This window comes from Amblyraja radiata, chromosome 15 (genome assembly GCF_010909765.2).
Source record: "Amblyraja radiata isolate CabotCenter1 chromosome 15, sAmbRad1.1.pri, whole genome shotgun sequence".
Classification (NCBI taxonomy): Eukaryota; Metazoa; Chordata; class Chondrichthyes; order Rajiformes; family Rajidae; genus Amblyraja; species Amblyraja radiata.
Genome location: NC_045970.1, coordinates 48563390 through 48590248, shown reverse-complemented (window position 1 = coordinate 48590248; position 26859 = coordinate 48563390). Strand labels below are relative to the sequence as shown.

Sequence of the window (26859 nt, the reverse complement as noted above, 5' to 3'; positions counted from 1 at the left end):
TTTATGTGGCACGTTTGCTTTCAATGTTTAATGTTTCCTACATTTTTAATTAGCAAAGCCTGAAAATGGATGATGCTATTATTTCTCAATCATGAATGAATCGTGGGTGGCACAGCAGTGGAGTTGCTGCCTAAAGGGCCTGTCCCATTGTACAAGGTAATTCAAGAGTTCTCCCAAGTTTCCCGATTCGAACTCTGAGAATTACGGTAATAGCCACTCGTAGGTACTCGGGGCTCTCGTGGACATTTTTCAACATGTTGGTTTTAACGAGAAATAATTTAGTAGCATAGAACTGGAGCAATGCAAACCATTCAGTTCTTCAAATATTTTAGAAATACAGCGTGGAAACAGGCCCTTCGACCCACTGAGTTTGCACCGACCAACAATCCCCGCACATTAACACTATCCTAAACATGTTGAAAAATCTTCACGAGTCTTCACGAGCTTACCGCGTTTCCCAAGTACCTGCCGTTAGCGTTACGAGCCGCTAAGGGACGTCCCGAGCTCCGACGTACCCGCTACGTACTTTCTAAATGCTTACCATGAGTTTGATTTTTTTCTTTTTAAACTCGGGCGAACTCTTGAATTACCTCATACAGTGGGACAGGCCCTTTACAGTGCCACAGACCCGGGTTCGATCCTGACTCCGGGTGCTGTCTGTACGGCGTTTGTAATTTCTCCCCGTCACGGTGTTGGTTTTCTCCGAAATCTTCGGCTTCCTCCCACACTCCAAAAACAGACAGGTTTGTAGATTCATTGGCTTGGTATAAATGTACAAATTGTCCAATAGTGTGTAGGATAGTGCTGATGTGCGGGGATCGCTGGTCAGTCCGGACTCGGTGGGCCGAAGGGGCTGTTTCCGCGCTGTGTCTCTAAACTAAACTAAAAATCATTCGATGTGACAGTGAATTGACCCAAACTAAATATGAAAATTCAATACATTAGACTCTCCTAATGCAAGTTCAAGACTATTAGACTATGTTTCACCGTCAGCAGATTCCAATTGACAGTTCTGCAACTCAGAACTTGAACAAACTCAGAACAAACTTGGAATAGAAGCAAGGTGCACTTATTATAAAGTGTCTTGAACACATTTCATACATTGGATAGCATAGTCATTAATTATGTTTTAATTGGAAGAATAATGGGGAGGCAGAATTCTCAGAAAACGAATGAGTAACAAGTGAAACACGGAGTGAACAAGATCTAGGGTCACGGAATATAAAACCACTAAAATGAACAGGACGGATTAATGATGCCATTTTAAAAATTGCGTCAAGTTTTGGTTTTAACGAGAAATAATTTAGTAGCATAGAACTGGAGCAATGCAAACCATTCAGTTCTTCAAATATTTTAGAAATACAGCGTGGAAACAGGTCCTTCGACCCACTGAGTCTGCACCGACTAGCAATCCCTGCACATTAACACTATCCTAAACACACTGGGGACCATTTTACACATACACCAAACCAATTAACCTCCATACCTATACGTCAATGTGGGAGGAAACCGAAGATCTCAGAGAAAAACCACGGGGACATGGGAGAACGCACAAACTCGGTACAGACAGCACCCGTAATCGGGATCGAACCCGGGTCTCCGGCGCTGCAAGCGCTGTAAGGCAGCAACTCTACCGCTGCGCCCACTGTGGCAGCCCATTAAAAAAAAAAAAAATCAATGGGTTTCTGCTTGTCAAGAGAAATTTAACTGCCTAGAGTTCTTGCACTCTTTACGGAGACCAAGATAGATACCGAGGTGGTGTTGTTATAACTAACGGGGAGACGGAACTTGAGGCAATAAATAGAAGACAATATTTTCTTGTGTAGAAAATATAGAACTTGCCAGGACAAAGAACAGGTGAAGCCACCAGGTGTATTGAAATGGAAGCTGCATGAGCATGGCAGGATATGTTGATGGGATTAGATGAAAGGGTAGCAGCTCACGGAACAAATATTAAACTGGACACGTTGAACCACAAGTCCTGTAAATATATTAACTAGAAATTCCATAGAAGAATATTTTTGTAAAATATATCCTTTTGTATTAAACTTTAATTTGGCACAGTACTTTGTTACCTCAAGGCAACAATTATAGTTTGACATTACTCAGCTTTGGGGTTTTTTTGTTTGTATTAAAGTTTTACGTTGAGACATTCAAAAACATTGCCAAACTATTAAAAATGAGCTTTTCTGCATAAACACCATTTCTTTGTAATATTCAACCTCTAGATTCATCAGCTCATGAATGGGCCATGAGGTCCAGCAAGGCAAGGAAAGTGTCAAGTCTTTCAACACCAATTAATTCACCTCTTCATCCTATTCTCTTTTATGTGTACATCAATCTTCTCAAATGCCGAAATCCCAGAATTACACTGCTGGTCACAAATGCAGAATCTAACTCCGTGAGAAAATGCATTTAATCCAAATTCTTCATCTGATCTGTTGGTGGCTATCTCATATTATGTCCTATTGATTATTATGAAGGGTTGCGATGTTTCTTCATTTTTCTTCTTCCAAACAAAGTATGGTCTATTCAGTCGCACCAGCAGCATCATACATAATTCTTGTAACACCAACCTACACAGTTTTTGTTATTTCTTCAGCACTCCAAATCCTTCTCAGGGTCTTGAATTCATAACTGCACAATGCCCAAAGTATGGCTTAGGAATGGCTCAAAGCAAATTCAAAATTTAGGAGGCAAAAGCAGTAAAACTCCAATAGTTGAATGACTGATCAGCACCTGAAAGCGGATAACGATTAAAATAGAATAACGCGCTGGAAACACTCTTCAGGTCAGACAACATCGGAGGGAGAAACATTTAACATCGTGAATGATGTTACTTAAAATCTATAAAGAGTTGAAAACAAGTATTTACAAACCTCAGGTTTTTCAGATCTGATAAAAGGGTTAGAGTTGAGATATGAACCTGATTTTTCTCCTTATGGGCAGGTTGGGCCAAAGGGCCTGTTTCTGTGCTGTATGACTCTATGACTACTTATCCATGGCCCCTCACTCTCGTTTGCAGTGGAATACATTCGTCCTGAATATGCCGTGACATTGTCTTAAATAACGCCTACATTTTCTCTTCATCTGTCAATTTGTTTCCTCCAGCCTCAACTCCTCACCAATTCTTTACATAATCTATTAAAAAAAAGTTAACTTATGAGCCATGCGGTTTCTAAATTTTGGAACGCATTAGTTTACAATAAGTGTTTTTAAAGAAAAATTCTTAATCATCCTTATAATGCGCAGTCATGCACTGTTACAAGTTTATAATCCTACAGTTGTTAAACTGTCAATTTTGACCAGTTTTATTTAGTTCAGACTGTTTTGTTTCATTCAGATATTAATGGGTTTTAATCAAAACTTGTGCATGATGCAAAATTCCACCGTAGTAATTTTCCTTGATTTCCGTCTCCTTTGATCTCTCGTTATCACACCTTACCCTTCCATATCTCTCGTTTCCCTCTCCCCTGACAGTCAGTCTGAAGAAGGGCCTCAACCCAAAACATCACCCATTCATATCCAGAGATGCTGCTTGTCCTGCTGAGTTATTCCAGCATTTTGTGTCTATTTTCGGTTTAAATCAGCATCTGCAGTTCCTTCCTACTCAGATATTTAATTGTTTTGGATGAAAATTGCACCCATATTCTATCACTTCTTGCGGCATAGCAATGTAGCAAATTATACAAGACATGCCATCAATGTAATAGTTTATTAGTAGGTTTCCTAACCTTTTCGCTTTGACCATTACAAATACAAAAAATGTCCAGCTCATTGGGAATCCAATTGTACTCAATAAACGGTTACTTCTTTAGTGCAGGTACAAACATCATAGGTAGTAGGCAATACCCAGTTCTCAAATAAAACTGCATGGAAGGCAGCATGTGAATCTGTGAAATCACCCAGAAAGTTGTGAATCTGTGGAATTCTCTGCCTCAGAAGGCAGTGGAGGCCAATTCTCTGGATGCTTTCAAGAGAGAGTTAGATAGACCACTTAAGGATAGCGGAGTCTAGGGATATGGGGAAAAGGCAGAAAGCGGGTACTGATTGTGGATGATCAGCCATGATCACGGTGAATGGCAGTGCTGGCTCGAAGGGCCTAATGGCCTACTCCTGCACATTTTGTCTACCTTGGATAGAAAATAGAAAAAAGTCAATAGGCGCAGGAATAGGCCATTCGGCCCTTCGAGCCAGCACCGCCATTCAATGTGATCATGGCGGACCAATCAGTACCCCGTTCCTGCATTTTCCCCATATCCCCCCGACTCCGCTATCTTTAAGAGCCCTATCAAGCTCTCTCTTGAAAGTATCCAGAGAACCGGCCTCCACCGCCCTCTGAGGTAGAGAATTCAACACTCACAACTCTCCGTTCTAAATGGCTTACCCCTTATTCTTAAACTGTGGCCCCTGTTTCCGGACTCCCCCAACATCGGGAACATGTTTCCTGCCTCTAGTGTGTCCAAACCCTTAATAACATATAACATATAACAATTATACCCATAATAATTTTATATAAGGTTTCAATAAGATTCCCTCTCATCCTAAACTCCAGAGTGTACAAGCCCAGTCGTTCCATTCTCTCATTCTTCATTCTCTCAGCATACGACAGTCCCGCCATCCCGGGAATTAACCTTGTACACCTATGCTGCACTCCCTCAATAGCAAGAATGTACTTCCTCAAATTAGGGGACCAAAACTGCACACAATACTCCAGGTGTGGTGATAAATGGATAAAATTACTGTGTTCAAGTTTGCGGATGATACAAAAATAGGTGGAAGGGCAGGTAGTGTAGAGAAAGCAGGGACTCTGCAGAAGGACTTGGGCAGGATGGGAGAGTGGCAGAGAAGTGGCAAATGGAATATAGTGAAGCAAAGTGTGGAGTCATGCATTTTGGTAGTAGGAATAAAGGCATAAACTATTTTCTAAATGGGGAGAGAATCCAGAAATCGGAGGTGCAACGGGACTTGGATTCCCAAAAAGTTGCAGGATTCCCAAAAAGTTAATCTGCAAGTCGATTCAGTAGTAAAGAAAACAAACTCAATGCTAGCATTTATTTCAAGAGGGCTTGTATACAAAAACAGGGATGTGATGCTGAGACACTACAAGGCACTGATAAGGCCGCATTTGAAATATTGTGAGCAATTTTGGGTACCATATCTGAGGAATGAACTAAAAATTATGTGGAATAGCTAGGGGAATTATAGACCAGTTAGCCTGACATCGGTGGTGGGGAAGATGCTGGAGTCAATTATAAAAGATGAGATAGCCGCACATTTGCATAGCAGTAACAGGATCGGTCCGAGTCAGCATGGATTTATGAAGGGGAAATCATGCTTGACTAATCTTCTGGAATTTTTTGAGGATGTAACTGGGAAAATGGACAGGGGAGAGCCAGTGGATGTAGTGTGCCTGGACTTTCAGAAAGCATTTGATAAGGTCCCACATAGGAGATTGGTGGGCAAAATTAGGGCACATGGTATTGGGGGTAGACATGGATAGAGAAGTGGTTAGCAGACAGGAAACAAAGAGTAGGGATTAACGGGTCCCTTTCAAAATGGCAGGCAGTGACTAGTGGGGTACCTCAAGGCTCGGTGCTGGGACCGCAGCTATTTACAATATATATCAATGATTTGGATGAAGGGATTCAAAGTAACATTAGCAAATCACACAAAGTTGGGTGGCAGTGTGAACTGTGAGGAGGATGCTATGAGAATGCAGGATGACTTGGACGGGTTGGGGGAGTGGGCAGATGCATGGCAGATGAAGTTTAATGCGGATAAATGTGGGGTTATCCACTTTGGTAGCAAAAACAGGAAGGCAGATTACTATCTAAATGGCGTCAAGTTGGGAAAATGATCAGTTTCCCCAATGTGCTCATGGCTGATCCCCAATCAGTACCCCATTCCTGTCTTCTTCCCATATCCCCCGACTGTTATCTTTAAGAGCCCTATCCAGCTCTCTCTTGAAAGTATCCAGAGAACCGGCCTCCACCGCCCTCTGAGGCAGAGAATTCCACAGACTCACAACTCTGTGTGGAAAAAGTATTTCCTCATCTCCGTTCTAAACAGCTTACCCCTTATTCTTAAATAAAGATTACTCTCCTGAGATGCACAGCATCTCCGATTGTTGGAATGACAGTAACTATTTTGAGTGAATTGCGCTAAGCCAAGTTAGCTCATTTATCACTAACCACCCACAATTACTCAAATCATAGCACCATACTGCCTCTTTCACAATTTAAAGATTGGCTTCACTAATCCTAGAAAAATTGCCCCAGTTATGTAAAAGACTTTAAGACAGTGGAAGAAATAAATTTAGTTATGGCACACATTTTAAGTAATACTCAAGCATTTGAGGAAGAGATATCGGAAAATGATACCAACCCAACATATCCATGTTAAATCAGAAACTGCGACACCACAAAGGACACAGGCTGATAAACTGTGTACCCAGATCAATAAATTGCAACGATGAGGTCACCACGTTAGAGTGTTATACAGTTCAATCTGATTAAGGCAACCAATCATCCCTTGAAAGCAGTGGACAGAAAGAAAGAAAACTGATCTTTGATGTCCAAGAACTATGACAGGAAGTTAAAAACAAAAAATCAAAGGCAGTCTTGAATTGAGATTTTTCTAATCTAAGGTGGCACTTGTAGGAGAAGTGAGCGAAATACGAAATCCTCAGTAAGGAGAAAACTTATAGAAATATCACTGGCAATATCTATGATGGAAAACACGTTGATTTCCAGCTATGTAGCTTTCCCAGAGCAAAAACACATACTAAACATTTAAAAGAGAAACCGAACAAAATGAAGGGAAAAAGGACAAGATGAAACCAAACAGGAAGCAAAGCAACATTATGTTAATTGTGTAGAAAGGAACAGCAGATGCTGAATATTCCGAAGATTTAGACCATGTTTTTAGTTTAGTTTAGAGATATTGCGTGGAAACAGGCTCTTCAGCACACCTAGTTCTCACCGACCAGCGATCCCCACACATTAACACTATCCTACACACACACACGAGGGACAATTTACACTTATACCAAGCCAATTAACCTACAACCTGTACATCTTTGGAGTATGGGAGGAAAACAAAGATCTCGGAGAAAACACACAGCCATGGGGAGAACGTACAAACATGGCACAGACAAGTATCTGTGGTCGGAATCGAACCCGGGTCTCTGGCGCTGCACGCTCTGCGAGGCAGAAACTCTACCGCTGCGCCACCGTGCCACCCCTCTGCCGACCCTGGAGTAACTGGAATGCTGGAGTAACTCAGTGTGTCAGGCAGCATCTCTGGAGAAAAAGGATGGGCGATGATTCGGGTCAGCACTCTTCAGACTGGCCTTTTAATTGTGTTGGGTGGTGAATGTGTGATGGTGCAGGTGTTGCATTTCCCATTTAAATTGCTCAACAACTGAAAAAAAATAATTGTCATGCAGAAATGTTAGAAAGCATTTTGTCAGAGTGCAAAATGTGTATTGATCTTCAAGAAGGAAATTCTATGCAGAAAAAAACATTCATTCATAGTTAAGCAAAAACAGTTTATTTGGAACATAAGGGAAATATGTTATGAAGCTCTTAAGATTGCAAGATGTTATACACAATAACTGATCATTTCCAGAGCAAGTTTAATATTTTAGGCTATGCTTGGAATAAATATAGAAACATGCTTAGAGGACACCTACAATGGAGGATTTTATGCTGCAGGATATGGTTAAAGCAAGTCAAAAAATATCTTGCAGCTAATTGGAAAACTATTTTAAAAAGGGAGATTAAAGATTATAGAAAATTAATAAGCAATTGAAAGTAGGCAAGCTGTCATTTGTGGTGAAATGCATAAATTCAGACATTTTATACAATCGCCTGATAATTAACTACATCTGTTCAGATCGATAACACAACCTGCAGTTACACTGTCTAAAGGGTCCCGAACCAAAACGTCTCCTATTCATGTTTTTCCAGGGATGCTGTCTGACCAACTAAATTACTCCAGCTTTGTCTTTTTTTGTAAACCGGCATCTGCAGCTCCTTGTTTCTGCAGTTATACTTCCTCATTTGGCGATAATCAGGTTGCATCAGCTTGAGAGGCATTTTCCTCTTGCAATGAAGAACTCCGAGTTTATCTTGTCTCCTAAACAACTGCAAGCTGTAAGCAACATCAACTTCTGTGACATGGCATTCAACCTTTCCTTTATTAAGTCAATTTTAATTTTAAGAGGTGCACAAATTACTACTATTTAATGCATTGCAATGTCTTTCAGGCCACAGTCACAAAGCAACATTTTCTGGCTACACGCAGCAATGCTCCAAAATGCTGCAGGAACAACGCATGCTGGCACTTCAAGGCCAAAGACAATGTGCAAATTGCCCAGACACACATGTGGACGTGATAATACATAAAACATTTGCAAAACTTCATATGTGTCATAAATTCAAGTTTAGTATCAACCACATCATTGAGATGCACTTTGATAGAATGTTTGGCCTCGCCAAAACAAATGTTCCAGTTATTAAAAACAACACTACTTAATAATTTTGAAAACATTTAAGAGCTACTGAACATGCATATCTAGAATTATAAATGGCAAAGTACATTATTTTACAACAAAGGATAGCAAAAAAAAAAAAAAATCTCGCATGACATTGATACCCAATTAATCTATTCTAAGATAAGTGACATGCTAAATCAAGAATTTTGTTGCATTCATGTAGTTTTAGATTTACAGTGATTTTCAAGTTTAAGTACAGGAACAGTAATAAAAACATTTTATCAGCAAAATTAAGCATCAAAAGTCATTGCACTTCACTGAGAAATTCCACAGGGTAGCTTGGAAAATGTTCATCCTCCAGTTTTTATTTTGTGATGTTGATGCACAGGATGTCTGACGTAAATGAAATAGCTTAAAAAAATCCCTGACGCAAGATTTTCTAACAATTCTTGGTCAGCCTATCTCAAGCATATTTTTAGGAAAAAATGGATTAGAACTGGGCAGTGCATTTACAAGAATCTAAAACCATTAAATAATCATTTAACCTATGGTAAAGAGATATAAAGTAGAGTTCAAGATCGCCACAGAACCTTTAAGAAAAAGATGCAATTCAAATTCCTTCTCAAAAAAGTAAAAATATGAGCATTTAAAATTCAGATGCTGAGGGTTTTAAAACAATCATCAAATGAACCAGTCATTTTATCACACAATCTCTTCCCATCTCTCCAAGAGTAAATTAAATTAAAATTGAGACACAAGGTAAAATATAAGACCATCAAATACATTAATTTCTTTATCCTTTTGTGCGGCAAAATGCTATTAGAGGTTTCAGTTGACAATTTTCCATCTTAATTTGTGGAGAGAAACTTAAAAATCTATCAAGATGAAAAATTACTTCTGATTTCAGGTACTTACTTCACGACATCGTCAATGTTATTTCTGTAGACGCCTTCAAGTCTCTCAGCTGGAAATCCCATGGCAATGATGTTTGGATAAATATCTGACAACTTCAATTAAGGACAATAACATTTGTGGCAGATAGTCAAAAAAAACTAGTAATGTAAAGAACAAATGATCAAAATGCAAATGACTCATTTTGAAAATTTATACAGATTTGACATTTTATTTGGATAATCGTCCTTAGATTACAGCAAGATGAAAGTGAATATTCTGCAGAAATATATTTAAGGAAGAAAAATGGATAATTCTGCAAATAGCTATTCATAGATGCATAATAAAATTGCTTTTAATTGGAAAAGCAGGTTCATATAATGTGAGTAAACAAGATATTAACTGATGACTACAACTTAAAATGTTAAGTCCATTCTTCACTTGCTGGACCCTAGCAATATACAATTTCACTAAGAGCTAAAATGTTTGAAGCTCATGTTTTAAGATACATACTGAATAGTAATTCCCCATGCATTTTAACCATACAAATATTTAGTTCTTCTAAATAAATCAACTTATAAAAACAACAACATTTAAAAGTCGTGCAGGAAGGAACGGCAGATGCTGGTTTTAAACAAAGACGGACACAATAAGCTGGAGTAAATCAGCGGGTCAGGCAGCATCTAACAAGAAAAATAATAAGCTGCGTTTCAGGTCAGAACCGAGTCTGAAGAAGGGTTCCGACCCAAAATGTTTCCTATTCTTTTTCTCCAACAATTAAAAGTTTATTTGCCATATTAATTAGATGAAAGTCACTGGCCAAATTTCTACTGCTGGGGTTGATGGCTTCTGAGGGACAAAGAACAGCAGCTAGGACAGTGGCACCATATCATGCTCTGTTGAACAGCAAGATAGGGCCAAGTCTAGCTGAGCGATAGCAATAGGGGACTCCATGGTCAAGGACAGAGACGAGCGTTCAGTGGCTGCAAGCAAAACTCCAGAGACGGTGTGTTACCTCCCTGGTGCCGGAGTCAATGTTTATGAATAGGCACAAGACATTCTGAGAGGTGCCAGCATGCAGCCAGAGGTTAAGGGCCGCATTGGGACCAATGACTTGATCTGCAAAGAGAATTCATGGAGTTTGTGAGTAGGTTAATAAACAGAACCTCCAGCATTGCAATCGCAGGATTACTAGCTGTGCCACCTAGCGCAAGGTAAGAAATAGGAAGCAGTACAGTTCAATACATGCCTAAGGAGCTGGTACAGGAGGACTAGCATCAGATAAATGACTCATTGGGCTCTCTCCCAAGGCAGGTGGGGTCCTGCATAAGAAATTGTCAACATTCGGCCGAGGCCCTGCATTAGGACTGAAACTGTAAAAGGGAGATGGTCGATATAAAGAGAGGGGAGGGATGTCTAACCTGAAGTGTAGAAGCAAAGAACTGCAGATGCTGGTTTATACCAAAGATAGACACAAAGTACTGGAGTAACTCACTGAAGAAGGATCCCGACCCGAAACTTCACCCATCCTTTCCCCCCCCCCCCAGAGATGCTGCCTGTGTCTTTGAAAGCACTTTGTGTCTTTAGTAAAAGGCAAAAGATTTATACGATCTGAAGAGAAAACAGAATGTACTTTGTGCCTTTCTTTGGTATAACCTGAAGTGCACTGAATTATGGTACACAAAAATGAGACAAAGTGTTCAAGAATTATGAATTATCGTCATTCCACACTGAATTATCGTCATTCCACTATGAGCCAACATTTTACAGAGGGAGATCAACCATGTTTTAAAACGCTGGCATTAATTTAAATTCATTATATTGGGAATGAAACTTCACAAGATAGGTGTTGCCCCTCCTGTGTGACACAAGACAGTGTAGCAATTAAGCTTTGTTTGTAAAAATTAAACATCTAATTGTTAATTTGAAAGGAGCAATCAACACCTAGGATAGAACTTCCAACAGTGCAGAACTTAAAATATTCAGTCTTTTGCATTTCTGGTGCAGGAATTGCTCACAACATAATCTATTAAAACATTTACGCATTATAAACGCAGCCTCCACGCACGTAATCAAGGTACCATAAACATTTTCAGGAACTATGAACATTTTCAGATGATCACAAACGCGAGGCTGGGGTTTTTGTACACATTGAATGCAGTGAGCCAGAGATCAGCAGATAATGAAAGCAGTCTGAAGAAGGGTCTCAACCCGAAACGTCACCAATTCCTTCGCTCCATAGATGCTGCCTCACCCACTGAGTTTCTCCAGCATTTTTATCTACAGCAGATAATGAAAGGCATCTTAACAAATAGCTTACAAAAGCAAGAGAATTGCCTATAACATTGTTCTATAGCATCAGTTTACAAGAGGACTGAAAGAGATACATGGGCTACTCTTTGATGACCCTCACATCGGACTTTGCTGGCTAGACCTGGTACTGAACGTTATTCCCTTATCATGTATCGATACACTGTAAATGGATCGATTGTAATCATGTATTGTCTTTCGGCCGACTGGTTAACATGCAACAAAAGCTTTTCGCTGTACCTTGGTACACGTGACAATACACTGAACTACTTTTGAAAATAGTATCTGGACTCTTGGGACAATAACCACAAAATATGGGGCCAATGTCTATATGTAGAATGACAGAGCTTCCAGAGTGCCTGTAAATACATTGGGGAAGGCGACCATCCAGAGAGTATTCAGAGTGCAGGGTTATCAGTTTACAATGACAGTTCAATGCCACTAGTCAGTGCTGGATGCTGTGTCACAAAACGTCAGCACATTTAATATTCTCATATCTTCCTGGCTGGCTTCTGCAACTGCTCAGTTCACCAAATTCCCCACCACTCATTTGCCCAAAATCTATTTCATATAATAGTTCAATCCAACTTTTCTTGCTCCACAACTCTCACATCTCCACAATCTGTGCACATTTTTCTGCTGCTCACCCTTGACAGCCACATTGCTCAACACTCAAGTAAATCTACCCGTCATAGGTCAAGATGGCAGTAGCTACGAGCTAGCAGGGGACAAATGTGGATGTATTCACATATCAGTCAAAAAGGTCCAATGCCACAACAGCACAGGGGCTGCACCGTGGTGCAGTGGTAGAGTTGCTGCCTTACAAACGCCAGAGTCCTGGATTCAATCTTGAAATCGGGGGCTGTCTGCACCGAGTTTGTACGTTCTCCATGACAGTGTGGGCTATCCCCGGGTGCTCCGGTTTCCTCCCACATTCCAAAGACATACAGGTCTGTAGGTTAATTAGTAAATGAAGTATCTTCAGTAAAATTTGTAAATTGTCCCTAGTGTTCTAGTGTACGGGTGATGGCTGGTCAGCATAGACTCAGTGGGCCAAAGGGTCTGTTTCCCCGCTGTATTTCTAAACTAAACAGCAGCTATGGCCAAGACCAGGACCAACAGAAATGTTGAAGTAATAGAAGGTGAATGCATTTCATTACTACTCCTTCAAGCAATTAAAAATCTACTTAATGTGTATGTTGGAGGTGGTGTGGCATGTACCTCTCCCCTTCTAGCAATGTTATCCTTGCAAAATTTTAATTTTATGTCCAAAAAATTAAACCAGAGATTAAAATGGTGAAAGATATTGATAGAGGCACAATCACTTGATTTCACACTTACAGGCAAAAGTTTAAATACTAATACTGGGTATAACGTTGAGAATAGTGTGCTCTGGGCAACACCACAAATGGTCTATATCCAAGTCACAAGACAAGGTCATGGCAGATGCCAGTCCCCCAGAGGAAGAACTTGCACAAGTTCTGCTGCAGAATACTCAGCTGAATATTTTAGTTGTCAAGTTACAGCAAGTGACTAATAAATATTCAAATTAGTTGAACAGTGCATCGCTAGGCTTGCCAGAACACCTTAGGTATACCTTGGGTACGCAAGCAAAGAATTTCACTGTGCCTCGACACATGTGACAATAAAGTATTCCATTCCCATATTTTCATAGGGTTTGTAGTCTGGCACCAATTTTAAGTGAAAAGATTGAGAGTGCAGAGGTGGGTGACTTTACACCGTCGAAACTCCATGATACCATAGCAAGCATCCTGTCAGGATGCATCACAGCTTGGTCTGGCAACTGCTCTGCCAAATACAGCAAGAAACTACTGAGTGTAAGAAGGAACTGCAGATGCTGGTTTACACCGAAAATAGACATAAAATGTTAAGAGTAACTCAGCGGGACAGGCAGCATCTCTGGATAGAAGGAATGGGTGACGTTTCAGGTCGAGATCCTCTTCAGACTTGTCAAAGCAGTCCAGGCTATTACACAAACCAGCCTCCCCAACACACCACGCCTTCCACACATACTGCCATCAACTCCATCTATATTCGACAGCCAACATAATGAAGGAGCGCTCCTACACTGGTTATTCTTTCTTCTCCCCTCTCTTACTGGACAGAGGATACGCTAGCTTGAAAGCATGCACCACCAGATTTTGTGACAACGTCTGCCCCAGCTGTTATCTGACTTTTGAATGGTCCTTCAATATGCTCGGGATGAATTCCCGATCTTCCAACCTAGCCTTGTTGTGGCCCTTGCACTTTTTCTCTATCCGCACTTTCCGACACTGGTACACAAATACCTATACATCAGCTGCAGCTGAAATAGAAACCAATGAAATACTGTATTGCCTGGTGATGAAATGAAAGTTCACTCTTTACACTAGGCAAATTCAATTCAGTCTGAAGGGTCTCGACCTGAAACCTCACCCATTTCTTCGCTCCACAAATGATGCCTGTCCCGGTTATTCCAGCATTTTGTGTCTAGCTTCAGTGTAAACCAGCATCTGTAGTTCCTTCATACACAAATTCAATTGGCTGTTAGGAAAGATGAGCTGAATTCTCATACATTGGGACATTGCTTTCATCATTAGCTGGGTATATCAGTTTTCAAAACAGCGTAGAATTTTGCTACAAAAATCCAGGATCTATCACAAACCAATGATTGGTCACTCCCTAAAACATGCTCCTAAAGCCCCCTCAGGTGAGTCGAACCTGCAGTGCCAGTGTCTTAACTTTCCAAGCTCACACCTGTCCCTTGAGAATCTGTCAGCCTCCCCACTACAACTCATTAACCAGAACTAATTCAAGCACGGTAACACAGAAAATTAGCAGGTTCATGTGGCATTTAGCTTACGATAAAATAAAATGTTGGAAACGATATCAGACAGCATTTGTGGGGAAAAAGATCCCACTTGACCAACTGAATATTGGCAGCATCTCCATTTTTGTCATATTTCGAGCATTGCAATTTTTCTAAATTGGCATTGAGTTTGTTGAATGCAAGACAATTGCATTTATTAACTTGGTACAAAATGATAATTTTATGTTGTCCATATTCGTCAAGGTGACACGGATAGTCAGTTTCAAAAGGTAAAGGAAAATGTTAGGTAGACACAAAATGCTGGAGTAACTCAGCAGAACAGGCAGCATCTCTGGGGAGAAGTAATGGGCGACGTTTTGGGACTGGTCCTGTCTTCAGACTCCTTCAGAAAATGTTAGACTGTAAATTGGGGCTTGGAGATGTCCATTCATTCTCCTCCCACCTTATAGCTGGTAACAAAATACAAAAGCCTGGCTGCAAAATACCATATATTTTGACTTCCTTTCTCCCCCCCCCCCCCCTAATCAGTCTGAAGAAGGGCGTTGACCCGAAACATCACCTATTCCTTCTCTCCATAGATGCCGACTCACCCACTGAGTTTCTCCAGTATCTTTGTCTACCACATATTTTGACACCTGTCCTTTTTAGAGCAATGCTCCTCAGAGAAATCCAAGCAGCAAATGTATTGCTGCCGGGTCGACTGAGAGTTGGGGAGGGGGAAACAAGAGGTATGAAAAGGTGCAGATCAGAGCACAGCCTGCATCGATGACTCCGAAAATAATGACTTTAGCTGCCTCTAAGTACGACATGAACAAAGCAACACATCAAGCATTCGTTTTGTCTCCATGTGAACAAAAAATAGCATGTTCCACTGCAAAATTAATTTCTATGAACACGCAGGTTCCACTGTATTTTTCTGGCCATCATGGATTACGTGATCTTCTGACATCATTCCTTCTAATACCCAATCACCTACTTCTACCTGCTTAACATTAGCCTCATAGGATTTGCTGATCGTAACTCATTATTGGCGTAACTTCCAATGAATCTGACAGTTCTCCTGCTCTCTCCAACTTTGCAGTTCCTTAAATACAAGTTCATGCAAAACATGCTTGATGCTACTTTTCCCAATGATTAGCCCCCATTCACCTCGGACTTATGATGCAGAATCAGGAGCCGAGTTGTAAATTTCTAATTGCTCTTTTCAAATCCCTCCTAACTTTTTCCTTCCCCAACCCTTCCAATCTCCAGACCCATACCCTGCAAGATCTCTCTGCTTCTCCAATAATCGCCTCACACAAATTTTCTTCAACCCCACCATTGCCAGCCATGCTTTCTGCCGCATAAACCTCAAATTCTAGAAATCCCTGTGCAACACTTCATGACCTCCCTGCCCTCGAGGGGATCTACCGCAGTCGCTGCCTCAAAAAGGCTGGCAACATCTTCAAGGACCCACACCATCCTGGCCACACACTCATCTCCCTGCTACCTTCAGGTAGAAGGTACAGGAGCCTGAAGACTGCAGCGTCCAGGTTCAGAAACAGCTTCTTCCCCACAGCCATCAGGCTATTGAACTCAACTGAAACTTTGCACTTTATCTGTTTTATTTATTCATGTTTGTATATATTTATACAATGGTATATGGACACACTGTTCTGTTCTGTATTCATGCTTTCTATAATTCTGTTGTGCTGAAGCAAAGCAAGAATTTCATTGTCCTATCTGGGACACATGACAATAAACTCTCTTGAATTTTGACTCTATTCCCTTTCATCATTAGCATTGTTAAATATGCCAATGGCCAAGCATTTGGGTCACCTGAATTAATATGTTCAATCTAGTTTGATAATGCCAAAAAACATTGTGGAAATTTCTCCACATTCAAAAGGCATATCATAATTTTTCTAATCATTACATAATCCTTTCAGGAAAACCCCCCCAAAAGACAAGTATGTGCAGAAATGCTTAGTGTGACCTTGGCATCAGCAAAGCGATTTATAGCAATTTAACCTTTAGCCACTCGGGTTTTGCATTATGGGGGCAGATAATATTTCTGGGCAAAGGTACAATTGGGCCTAATTGACAATATTTTGCACATTTCAAAGAGGACTATGAGAAAGTTGAGAATCAAAAAATCTGCAAATAGTGGAAATCTGCAAGCAATTAGAGATTGACTGTTAAATGAAATCTGCAGCAAGCAGTAAATGACAATACAAATATCAAAATATGCTGAAATTGGCAATGTCATTAACATATCCTACAAAATTCCAATTATTTTTTTTATAACCATTTATTTCATATACTTAATTACAAACAGCTGTGATATACCTATTGGTGCACAATATTTTACACAAATTACTGAACTGATTCCAAGATTTGCATTCTATCTTAAATCAACTGACTCATTCTACTTGTGAATGCTTCAGTTATGCATCTTAACCAACATTTGGGCTTGGCAAATAGAGATTTATTTTATTCCTTAATCAAAGGCACATTATTATTATTAACCTTCCTGATGTTTATTAGTATTTAAAGTAATTAAACTTGAAAGAAAAAATATTTAACTATTCACTGCTTCCCAACTACTGGCCTGGAACCCTTAAAGAAATCGGATAAAAGAAAATATTTTCAAAAGAAAATATTATACTTTACAAATAGTGTAGAAACAAGGGACTGCAAAGAGTAATTCAGGGGGGGTTGGCAACATCCCTGGAGAACGTGAATAGGTGATGCGCAGTTTTGGGCCGGGGCCCTTCAGAAATGCCATATTCCATTGCCGAAACCGAAATGTCTACTATTGTAGTGCATGGGTCTCAAAAGGAAGCACGAAGTCCAGTGTTTTGAGAGGCACCTTTAATTATGTTCCTCCCGGTTGTAGGGAAGACCAAACAAGAGAAAGGTGGCACCCAAACCCCTGCCTTTAAAACCTCTGGCTAAGGGCCGCCTCCGGACTGAACCACTCCCGTCGGCGCGCCTCCCGAGGGCCCTGAGGTCAGCAAAGGAGGCGTCTGTGAGCTGCAGACGAATGTAGGCCGGCAGCAGATGCAGGTATGTATATTCGAATAGCAGGCACGGCGTGTGCCCATCCAGTAGAGCCACCATCTCCTTTAGGAGGCTAGATGGCCGTCGGTCGCCTAGGCCCTCCATATGCAGGATCCTAGCAGCACGCTCCATCCTGCTTAGGCCATAAATCTGGAGCAGGAGCTCCTTAAGGCCGAGATATTTATCAGTGTCCGGGGGGGCTGCGAGGAAGTCCTTGACCTCTTCAACCGTGTCCTGGTCGAGGGCCCCCACCAGGTAATAGAAGCGGGTGGCATCGACTGTGATGCCCCGCAGGTTGAACTGGGCCTCCGCCTGCTGGAACCAGATGAGCGGCCGGGTGGTCCAGAAGTTGGGCAGTTTCACCGAGACCGCGTCCAGAGACAGGGCCGGGCCAGCCTGTGAGGAGGTAGGGCTTTCTCTTCTCTCCATCATGACGCCAATGGAGCGTCGGGGGTCACCAATGTAGTGCGTGGGTCTCAAAAGGAAGCACGAAGTCCAGTGTTTTGAGAGGCACCTTTAATTATGTTCTTCCCGGTTGTAGGGAAGACCAAACAAGAGAAAGATGGCACCCAAACCCCGTGCCGAGGGGTTCAACAGTATGATGGCACGACCCTTGGGAGCCGCCACACTATCCATGTTCTCCAGGGATGTTGCCCTACCCGCTGAGTTATTCAAACACTTTCTGCCCTTTATTGTGCACTCCGTGTGGAGGGGTTCGACAGTATGATGGCACGACCCTTGGGAGCCGCCACAGGACCCCCTCCCCCCCCCCAGAACCAGAGGCACAAAACGCACCGGCGGGCGCACGACCCGGCCGGCCCGCATGCGGAAGTCAGCCGATTGTGGGGCTGGCGGAGACATAGGTGGAGGGACAGGTCGAGGGACTGGTCGAGGGACCGGCGGGAGGACAGGTGGAATGACAGGCGGAGGGAGCCGTGAAGGGAGGCGCCCTCGAGGCCGAGGTTGGGCCTCCCGGTTGTAGGGAAGACCAAACAAGAGAAAGATGGCACCCAAACCCCTGCCTTTAAACCCTCTGGCTAAGGGCCGCCTCCGGACTGAACCACTCCCGTGCCGAGGGGTTCGACAGTATGATGGCACGACCCTTGGGAGCCGCCACACTATCCATGTTCTCCAGGGATGTTGCCCAACCCGCTGAGTTATTCAAACACTTTGTGCCCTTTATTTTTTTTAACAAATACAGGCGCTCGCTGGCTTGCGTAAGGTTACGTCCTGCGAATTATTGTGCAAGTCAGATGTTACGCAAGTCGGAAGACCACATGGGAGCATTCATGTCAACAGCTGGCTGGCTTGCGGAAACGGCCTCATATGACGGCAGCAGCCCACTGCTACTGGGACAAGCAACTGGAAAATAAAGCAACGGGCTTAAAGAATTGTTTAGGCAAGTGCGAGATTACATGTCGCCTATTACGCAAGTCGGGGCAGTGCCTCTAGTGTATTGAGGTCACTCAGAAGCTTTCCCTATGCTTTCCACTAGAAAAGACCAATATTCTTCAAACCCTTAAAAAGCATAACTTCGAGTTCAGAATGAGCAATCATGAGATTTAATAAGGCCAAGAGGTGTAAGCAATATGCAAATTATCAGGCATCAGATAGCTACCATTAAACATGAAATGAAAAAATAAAATAAATGCACAAAACATACGAAAATTATTTTTGGCAAACATCTTGCTTAATCATCATAGCAGGTCCATCAAAAAAAAAACTTACATTGTCTGACAGAACTGGCGAGGGAGAGAGGGACCTTCTCAGTCCTGTGCGATTGAGACATTGGACATGATTTTTGACTTGCATCAGCGAGCACTGTCATGAGAGATCAGGATTTTTATGCTACAATATGATTACCCTTCGACATTTCACATAACAATATTTTCACCCACTTACACAAACTGGCGCTAAACTCATGAACGTTTATCTAATGGGAACATTTAAAGCCAGTCAACGTGCTCATTTAACAAAACTCAGAAAGCCAAATTAATTAACTGGGATACTCCATTGAATCTGGTTCCAAATAATGCAAATCAGCAAATGTAACATCTTGGGCAGAGGTAGAGTTGCTGCCTTACAGCGCCAGAGACCTGGGTTCAATCCCGACCACGGATGCTGTCTATGAGGAGTTTGTATTTTCTCCCCGTGACCATGTGGGGTTTCTCCCACATTCCAAAGACGAACAAGTTTGTAGGGCGATTGGCTTCGGTACAAATAATAATTTGTTCCTAGCGTGTAGACTGGTGGTAGTGTATGGGGATCGCTGGTCACCGAGGACTCGGTGGGCCGAAGGGCCTGTTTCCACGCTGCATTTCTAAACTACACATGTCTGAATTAAGATAGAGGGATACAGATAATTGAATTTATAAACAAGTGGGCTAAACGTCAGCAGTAGTGGACCAATGCTGGATTCACGAGTAAGGTGGCACTAACACAACTTAGAAAAGCATAACGTGAGTCGGCAGAGCCACTAAAAATAGTTGTGCTGAAAATATTTACGACAAGGCAATAGATGCAGTATATTTGGATGTATAAATGGCAAAACACTAGGAGCACAAACATTTACTGCACATGACCAGGAGGGGAAAACAGGTCACTTTTCCAAGCTGGCAGACACTGACCAGTGGAGTGCCTCACAGATATGCACAGGTAAGGTTGACAAAAGGACAGCTGATATAGAATATATAAAAGGAAAATACATGACTGCCATCAAGAAAACTAGAAAAGCAGCATGTCAAATGGCGATAGACTATTTGTTGGAATGCACAGTGTGATCAGGTACAGTAATTAAAGATTCTACTTTTCCTCCTAATTAACTTAATTGCAAAGAGGACAGAATATACAAGCAAGCTAAGCTTGCTATTGCGGTGCAGAATTTGGCGAAACCATACTTGATGAACCGCACAATCAAGTGCTTTTATTTAAAGAATATACCTGTTCAGAAGCTATGCAGCAAAAGCTCACCAAATGAATTTTGGGGATTAAAGGACTTTCTATGAGGAGAGACATGGTAACTCTGGCCTATATATAGGCATAGACGATTGCAAGGTGATGCCAGTAAAACATGGATCATATGCAGGCAGATGAAATCAGTTTAACTTGGTATCACATTTGGCATAAACATTGTGGCTGAAGCTGTACTGTCCTATGTTCCATTTAAGACTGAAGGAGAATTCATATTAAAATAGTGAGTCTTTAAAATAAGAAATTTCTTCAATCAAACCATTGCAAATGTTTGCAATACTCTACCTGAGACCAATGTCATTTAGTATATTCAAGAGTAGGATAAATGTTTCTTTGTAAACTGCAGAAGGGTTTTGGGGATATGTAAAACTGGTAGCTAAAGACCACGATCAGTTTAATTGGATTAACAAACCACCTCGACTATTTAACCTCTCTCTCCAATACTTAAAGCTAACAATAATTGAAAAATCCAGTTATGAACTTCAACTTAAAGTATGTGCTCCCTCAGTTAAGGTTAAAGTTATCATGACCCTAAAACTAACGAAGAAAATTTGCCAAGGACACGTTGTCCCTTTGTGAAATTCAAACTAGACAGACCAGCGACCTTCTTTTGTTTTCCAGGATGCACCCTTAGTTCATCGGCCAAAGGCCTTTATTGACACTCCAAGCAACTGTTAGAGCATTAAGCATAACAGTAAACATAAAGCATCTCAAAGCACATCAGACTAGTAAGGGGGGGGGGGGGGGGAGAAAAAACGCTGTTTGAAGAGATTTTTGTCTGCTACGGCCATTTTGTCCCACTGAAACATTGACAAAAGCTAATCCTCAAGGAAATGCAGTCATTTTCTCATTCAGGTTTCATATCCAATAGTGAATATGAAAATATAGTACTTTCATTCCATGCTAGTTCTCAGGGCTTTTGCTTTTTTAGAAAGTTTTGTTCATGCCTGCACTAGCTGATCTGAACCAGATCCCACAGACTGTGCCCAATTTCTAAAATCTTCATCCTTAGTTTGAAGTCTGAAAAGGACCTCATCTGCTCACCGCAACCTCTCTCAAACATCTTTACCCTTCCAAATCTAGCCTCTGCATATATGTCTAATTTAATGATTCTATTACTGGCATGACAGTTGTACTTTCAGCTGCCATGGGCCTTAGATTTTCTTTGCCTCTCCCATTGTTTGCTTGCTCTGCTTCAAGCTTTTCGTCATCGGATGTCTTATTCTCTGGTGTCAAATTTGATTTCAGCACTACCTCTGTTGACAACTATTATAATAGAGACGTCACTCACTCAATTTTCATACTGCTGGCACGTCACCCAGAGTTATCAACTTGAGAGGCCAAGGAAAAATCCTACCACGTTTTAAGACACCAATTTTTCAATTGGACATTTGAAAACGGCACAAAGTAGTTAGTAAAATGGGAGTCAAGGGACAGAGATAGTAAAGGGCCTATCCCACTTGGGCGACATTTTCAGCGACAGCCTGAAAAGAGGTTGTCACGGCGTGACACATGTAATGACGCGCAATGGCTCCTTGCCGCCGCTGGATTTTGGAACGGTCAAAATCTTTCCGCGACACCTGCGTGTCTTATCATGTCGTGCGCCCTGTCGCACGCTGACGTAGGCTGCAGGTGACGCCCGGCGATGCAAGGTCATGACCTTGGTTAATTCATTTTGCGACAGCCTGCATCATCATGCGTCAACCTGTTGTCCTGAGATTGATTGATTGAATTTATTGCCACACAACCAGGGTCGGTGGAATTTTGGGTTGTCAGCAGCGGTACAATAACAAAGAACACACAACCACAATAAAAATATAACACAAACATCCACCACAGCATTCATCACTGTGGTGGAAGGCACAGAACTTGGCCAGGCCTCCTCCATTTTCCCCCGTGGTCGGGACCTCCACCCTCCGCAGCCGTAGCTGCGGGCGTCCAGATGGTAAAGGACAAAGTCAAAGGTGTCGTAGACAGTGACGCAGCCCATCGTATCTTGCCATATCGTGTCGCGGGTGGACGTGTGTTGACTTTGGCTGTCACGGTTTGATGTCTGTGCGGTCACAGGATGTCATGGGTGCTGTCGTATGTTGTCGCTGTAAATGGGGACATCGGCCAACGTAGACTGTCGCATCGTGACGTCAACTATGTCGTAGCCTGTCGAACAACTTGACTGTTTTTCGGCGACTGCAGGCGTCAGTCACTGACGGCCACAGTTGCCGGAAAAAAAAAATCAAAGTGGGACAGGCCCTTAACTAATCAACCAGATGCCCCAAAATAATCTGTAATTGCAAGTAATTCATTATCTGTGGAACCAAACTATGCAGTGCCAATATTTACATTTTATTTTAAAGATTTTAAGGGCGTTACCCAACTAAACAAATTTACTGACTAAAAATTGTAGGTTTTGTTTAGTTGTACTGAATTAAAGGTAGACCGTAAGCCTTGATCTAACATTCTTGATAAAGGAAAATGCTACTCAAATCAATGTGACTGACTCGCTTGAATAAGTTGGATGTTGTTCCATGGATACGTGACTGGAAGACATGGAAATCAGACATATATTCACGATTTCAAAAAAATGTCAAAATATATTAGACCTATAGGGCAGCACGGTGGCACAGCGGCAGAATTGCTGCCTTACAGCGCCAGAGACCCGGGTTCGATCCTGACTACAAGTGCTGTCTGTGTGGAGTTTGTACGTTCTCCCCGTGACCTGCATGGGTTTGTGCCGAGAAGTTTGTTTCCTTCCCACACTCCAAAGACGTACAGGTTTGTAGGTTAATTGGCTTGGCATAAAAATGTTAAAAAATGGTTCCGAGTGTGTGTAGGATAGCGCTAGTATCTGGGGATTGCTGTTCAGCGCGGACTCGGTGGGCCAAAGGACCAGTTTCCGCGCTGCATCTCTAAACTAAACCTACAGCAGCATTGCCAGTAGCCACAATCCTTACTAGCAGTACAAGGTGTATTATGAGATACAATGATAAATTAAGCATCTTCAGAATATTTAAAACAAAAAAAATCTGAGTTAGTACTGGTTAAAAGTCACTGTTGTAATATGAGGAAGTATGATAAATTAATTGCCACAGCAAAATGCACAAAATATCCCGGAGGCAAATGTCCAGATAGCCAGTTTTAAAAGAAGCTGCTCAGAGAAAAAATGTTAACAGGGTCTCTGGGTGAATTTCTTACTTCTCTTTGAATAGTACCGAGATATTGTTTTCATGCAAGAGGGGAAGTAATATCTCATCCAAATAACCAGACTTCCAATAATGTAGCTTTTTTTCCAAAAACAATGACCCAAAACACATTCTCCATTCAAAAGAGAAGGAATGGGTGACGTTTCGGGCACCAGCTTCTTGTTTTCACCCTACAAAAAGCTAACAATGGCCTGTTTCCTTTATCGTCGTTACATTTTTGCATATCTTTTATTCATTGTTCTTTATCTCTCTACATCTATATCTCTTGTTTCCTTTATCTCTAACCAGTCTGAAGGGTCTCAACCCGAAACATCACCCATTTCTTCTCTCCAGAGATGCTGCCTTACTCCAGCTTTTTGTGTCTACCTTTGGTTTAAACCTTCCCACACTTCTCCATTCAAATTTTGAAGCTGGACAGAGAAACTAGGACACATTGCTGAGCACGGCTGAAACCAGAATTGTGCAACATCGCAGTTTTCGGGTATCTGGGAGGAAAGTTTAGTTTATTGTCATGCGTACCAAGGTACAGTGAAAAACTTTTGTTGCGTGCTAACCAGTCAGTGGAAAGACAATACACGATTACAATCGAGCCATCCACAGTGTACAGATACATGATAAAATGAATAACGTGGTTAATGTTCAGTGCAAGATAAAGCCAATAAATTCCGATGAAAGGCAGTCCGAAGGTCTCCAATGAGGTAGATAGTAGTTCAGGACTGCTCTCTAATTGTAGTAGAATGGTTCAGTTGCCTGATAACAGCTGCGACAAAACTTTCCCTGAATCCGGAGGTGTGCGTTTGCACACTTCTATACCTTTTTCTCGATGGGAGAGGGGAGAGGGGAAAGGAGAGAAGACGGAGTGGGCGACTCAGGCCTGAAATAACCTGCTGGCCTTGCCGAGGCAGCCTGAGGTATAAATGGAGTCAATGGAAGGGAGGTTTGTTTTGTGTGATGTCTGGGCTGTGTCCACAATTCTCTGCAATTTCTTGAGGTCTTGGATGGAGCCACTCCCAAACATCCTGAGGTGACTGACCTGAACTGTTAACCCAGTTTCTATCTCTCTCTCTCTCTCTATATATATATATATATATATAGACACTGCCCGAGTTGCTGAGCATCTCAACCATTCTCTCTACTTTATTATTGAAGAAATTTGTAACATGTTGTGGAGCAAGAGTGTGTAAATAGAGGCTCAAGCCCAGAAGACTTGATCACTCACGAGATGTCAGATTATACTCAAAGGACCTTGGGGATGGCATATGGACACAAGACATCCCATATTTGTAATAGGAGGAATGGATAGCATATCCATTACAAGATTTAGATTGCATTATTTAACACAATTTATTGTTTGACCATTTATATATATTTCTGAGTGTTTTAGTAATAACTATTTTGAAAGTAAATTTTGATTGAATTTCCTTAAAAAAACATTTGTTTTTGGAGTAAATGCAATTGCTTTTTGGAGTACAAGATAGGAAGCGAGTACAGAAATTCACAGTTGCCTACGTGAAACCAACACATAAAAGGGTACACACATTTTGTTCTAGTCAAAAATGTGTTTTTTGAAATTTCTCAAAAGCAAGAAAATATAATTGTAAACGGCTGGGATAATCAATTCATATTGTTACTCTGCTACCACAGGAAGCTCAGAACATAAGGAGCAATTATTAATTTTTAATCTCGTTAAAATGCAACCAATACCACTCTGCCTTTTCCACAGCTCTAACCTATCCATTTAGACATTATGAATTAGTAATATAACAATGGGTTCAACAATTAGAAATAGGACTATTTTTTGTCACACAAAACTCACTGAAAAACAAAATAATCACCTTTAATCTATCTATCCTGTATAACCATCACCCCAGTAATCACAACTCACACCTTTAATTAGTCCACCTTCAAAATTCTCGTCTTTAAATTATTTTGTGGTTTTACACATGTCCCAGCTGGTACAGGACATGAAACAAATGCTCACCAATATTCTGGCACCACCCCACTTCTACCCAAACAGTTTTGCAAGTTCTCAGGTCATTGGACTTTTACGCTGGAATTTCTTCATATGAAATGCATCGTATTTGCAGCAACAGTGCACCTAACAAACTTATGACATCTGAACTTTTTTAGAAAATAAGATCTACATTATCAAGCCTGTTAATAATGAAAAGTGCAAAGTAATAAGCAAAGAGCTTGAGTTTTTTAAATGCTAGGATTATATATCTGCAGGAATTACAATAGAACCATTACATTCAGATTGGCAACATAACCCTAATTAGATTCACATTTCAGACCAATTCAGACACCAACTTTTAAGAAATCATCAAACATGGTATTTGCTGATATTTCATGCATTGGTCGACTGGTCAATTGGTATTTCATGTCAGGTCCTGGGGGAGTTCCCTCCGCCACGGGTAATATACAATCCCGTGCTATCTGCTCCATGGTCGGATAGTCGGCGTCTAAACCGTCTCCTCCACCTGGTTTGTCAGGTGAGGAGGAGGCTGTGGACCCCCAGCAGGACCAAAAACAAGACCTGTCAAGGGGCGGATGAGGTTTTAGCGAGCCAAAGGCCATCTTCGCTTCAGTAGAAGTTGCGATCACTGTCGTACATGGTATTGCAAGGAATGATGATAAAGTGCACACACACACACACCAAAATCCTATACTTCCAGCAGCGGAAGTCCACAGGAACTGGAGGACAGAGATGTGTGGTGCATCCGCCACCGGTCCCGTTGCAAACCAGCACCACTGTGTCGCTAATGTTTTAAACGATGATAAATTAATATTTGCTGAAAATAAAGCAGATTGAGAGCATCTGTAAATATTCATTGATTACTCAATAATCAAATGTTATTAAATACAGGTTAGGTGACAGGAGACCAACAAAATACAATCTTTGGTTCCAATAGTTAAACCCTGCATTTATGCTGTCAATTTTGTGCACTTATATTGTCCATTCAAGTATTGTGAAAGTGTGGAGTGTCCCAAAACTCACCACCAATGGTGGGCACAGTCATTTGCAGCCTCAGAAACAGCAACATAGAGGAGGGTGGTAACGAACTCATCTGGTTGGCTCCTCTCTTTCTATCTGAATGATGAACACTAAGCGTCTG

The 26859-nt window shown here is 41.5% G+C and overlaps 1 protein-coding gene across 1 annotated transcript in view; it reads right to left on the bottom strand.

Moving 5' to 3' along the window:
• Positions 1 to 26859, bottom strand: part of pten (phosphatase and tensin homolog) — a 111910-nt gene that overhangs the window by 48642 nt on the left and 36409 nt on the right. Inside the window, exon 2 of the mRNA XM_033034368.1 lies at positions 9416 to 9500. Within this exon, the coding sequence (XP_032890259.1) occupies positions 9416 to 9500 (85 nt within the window). The remainder of the gene's footprint in view (positions 1 to 9415; positions 9501 to 26859) is intronic.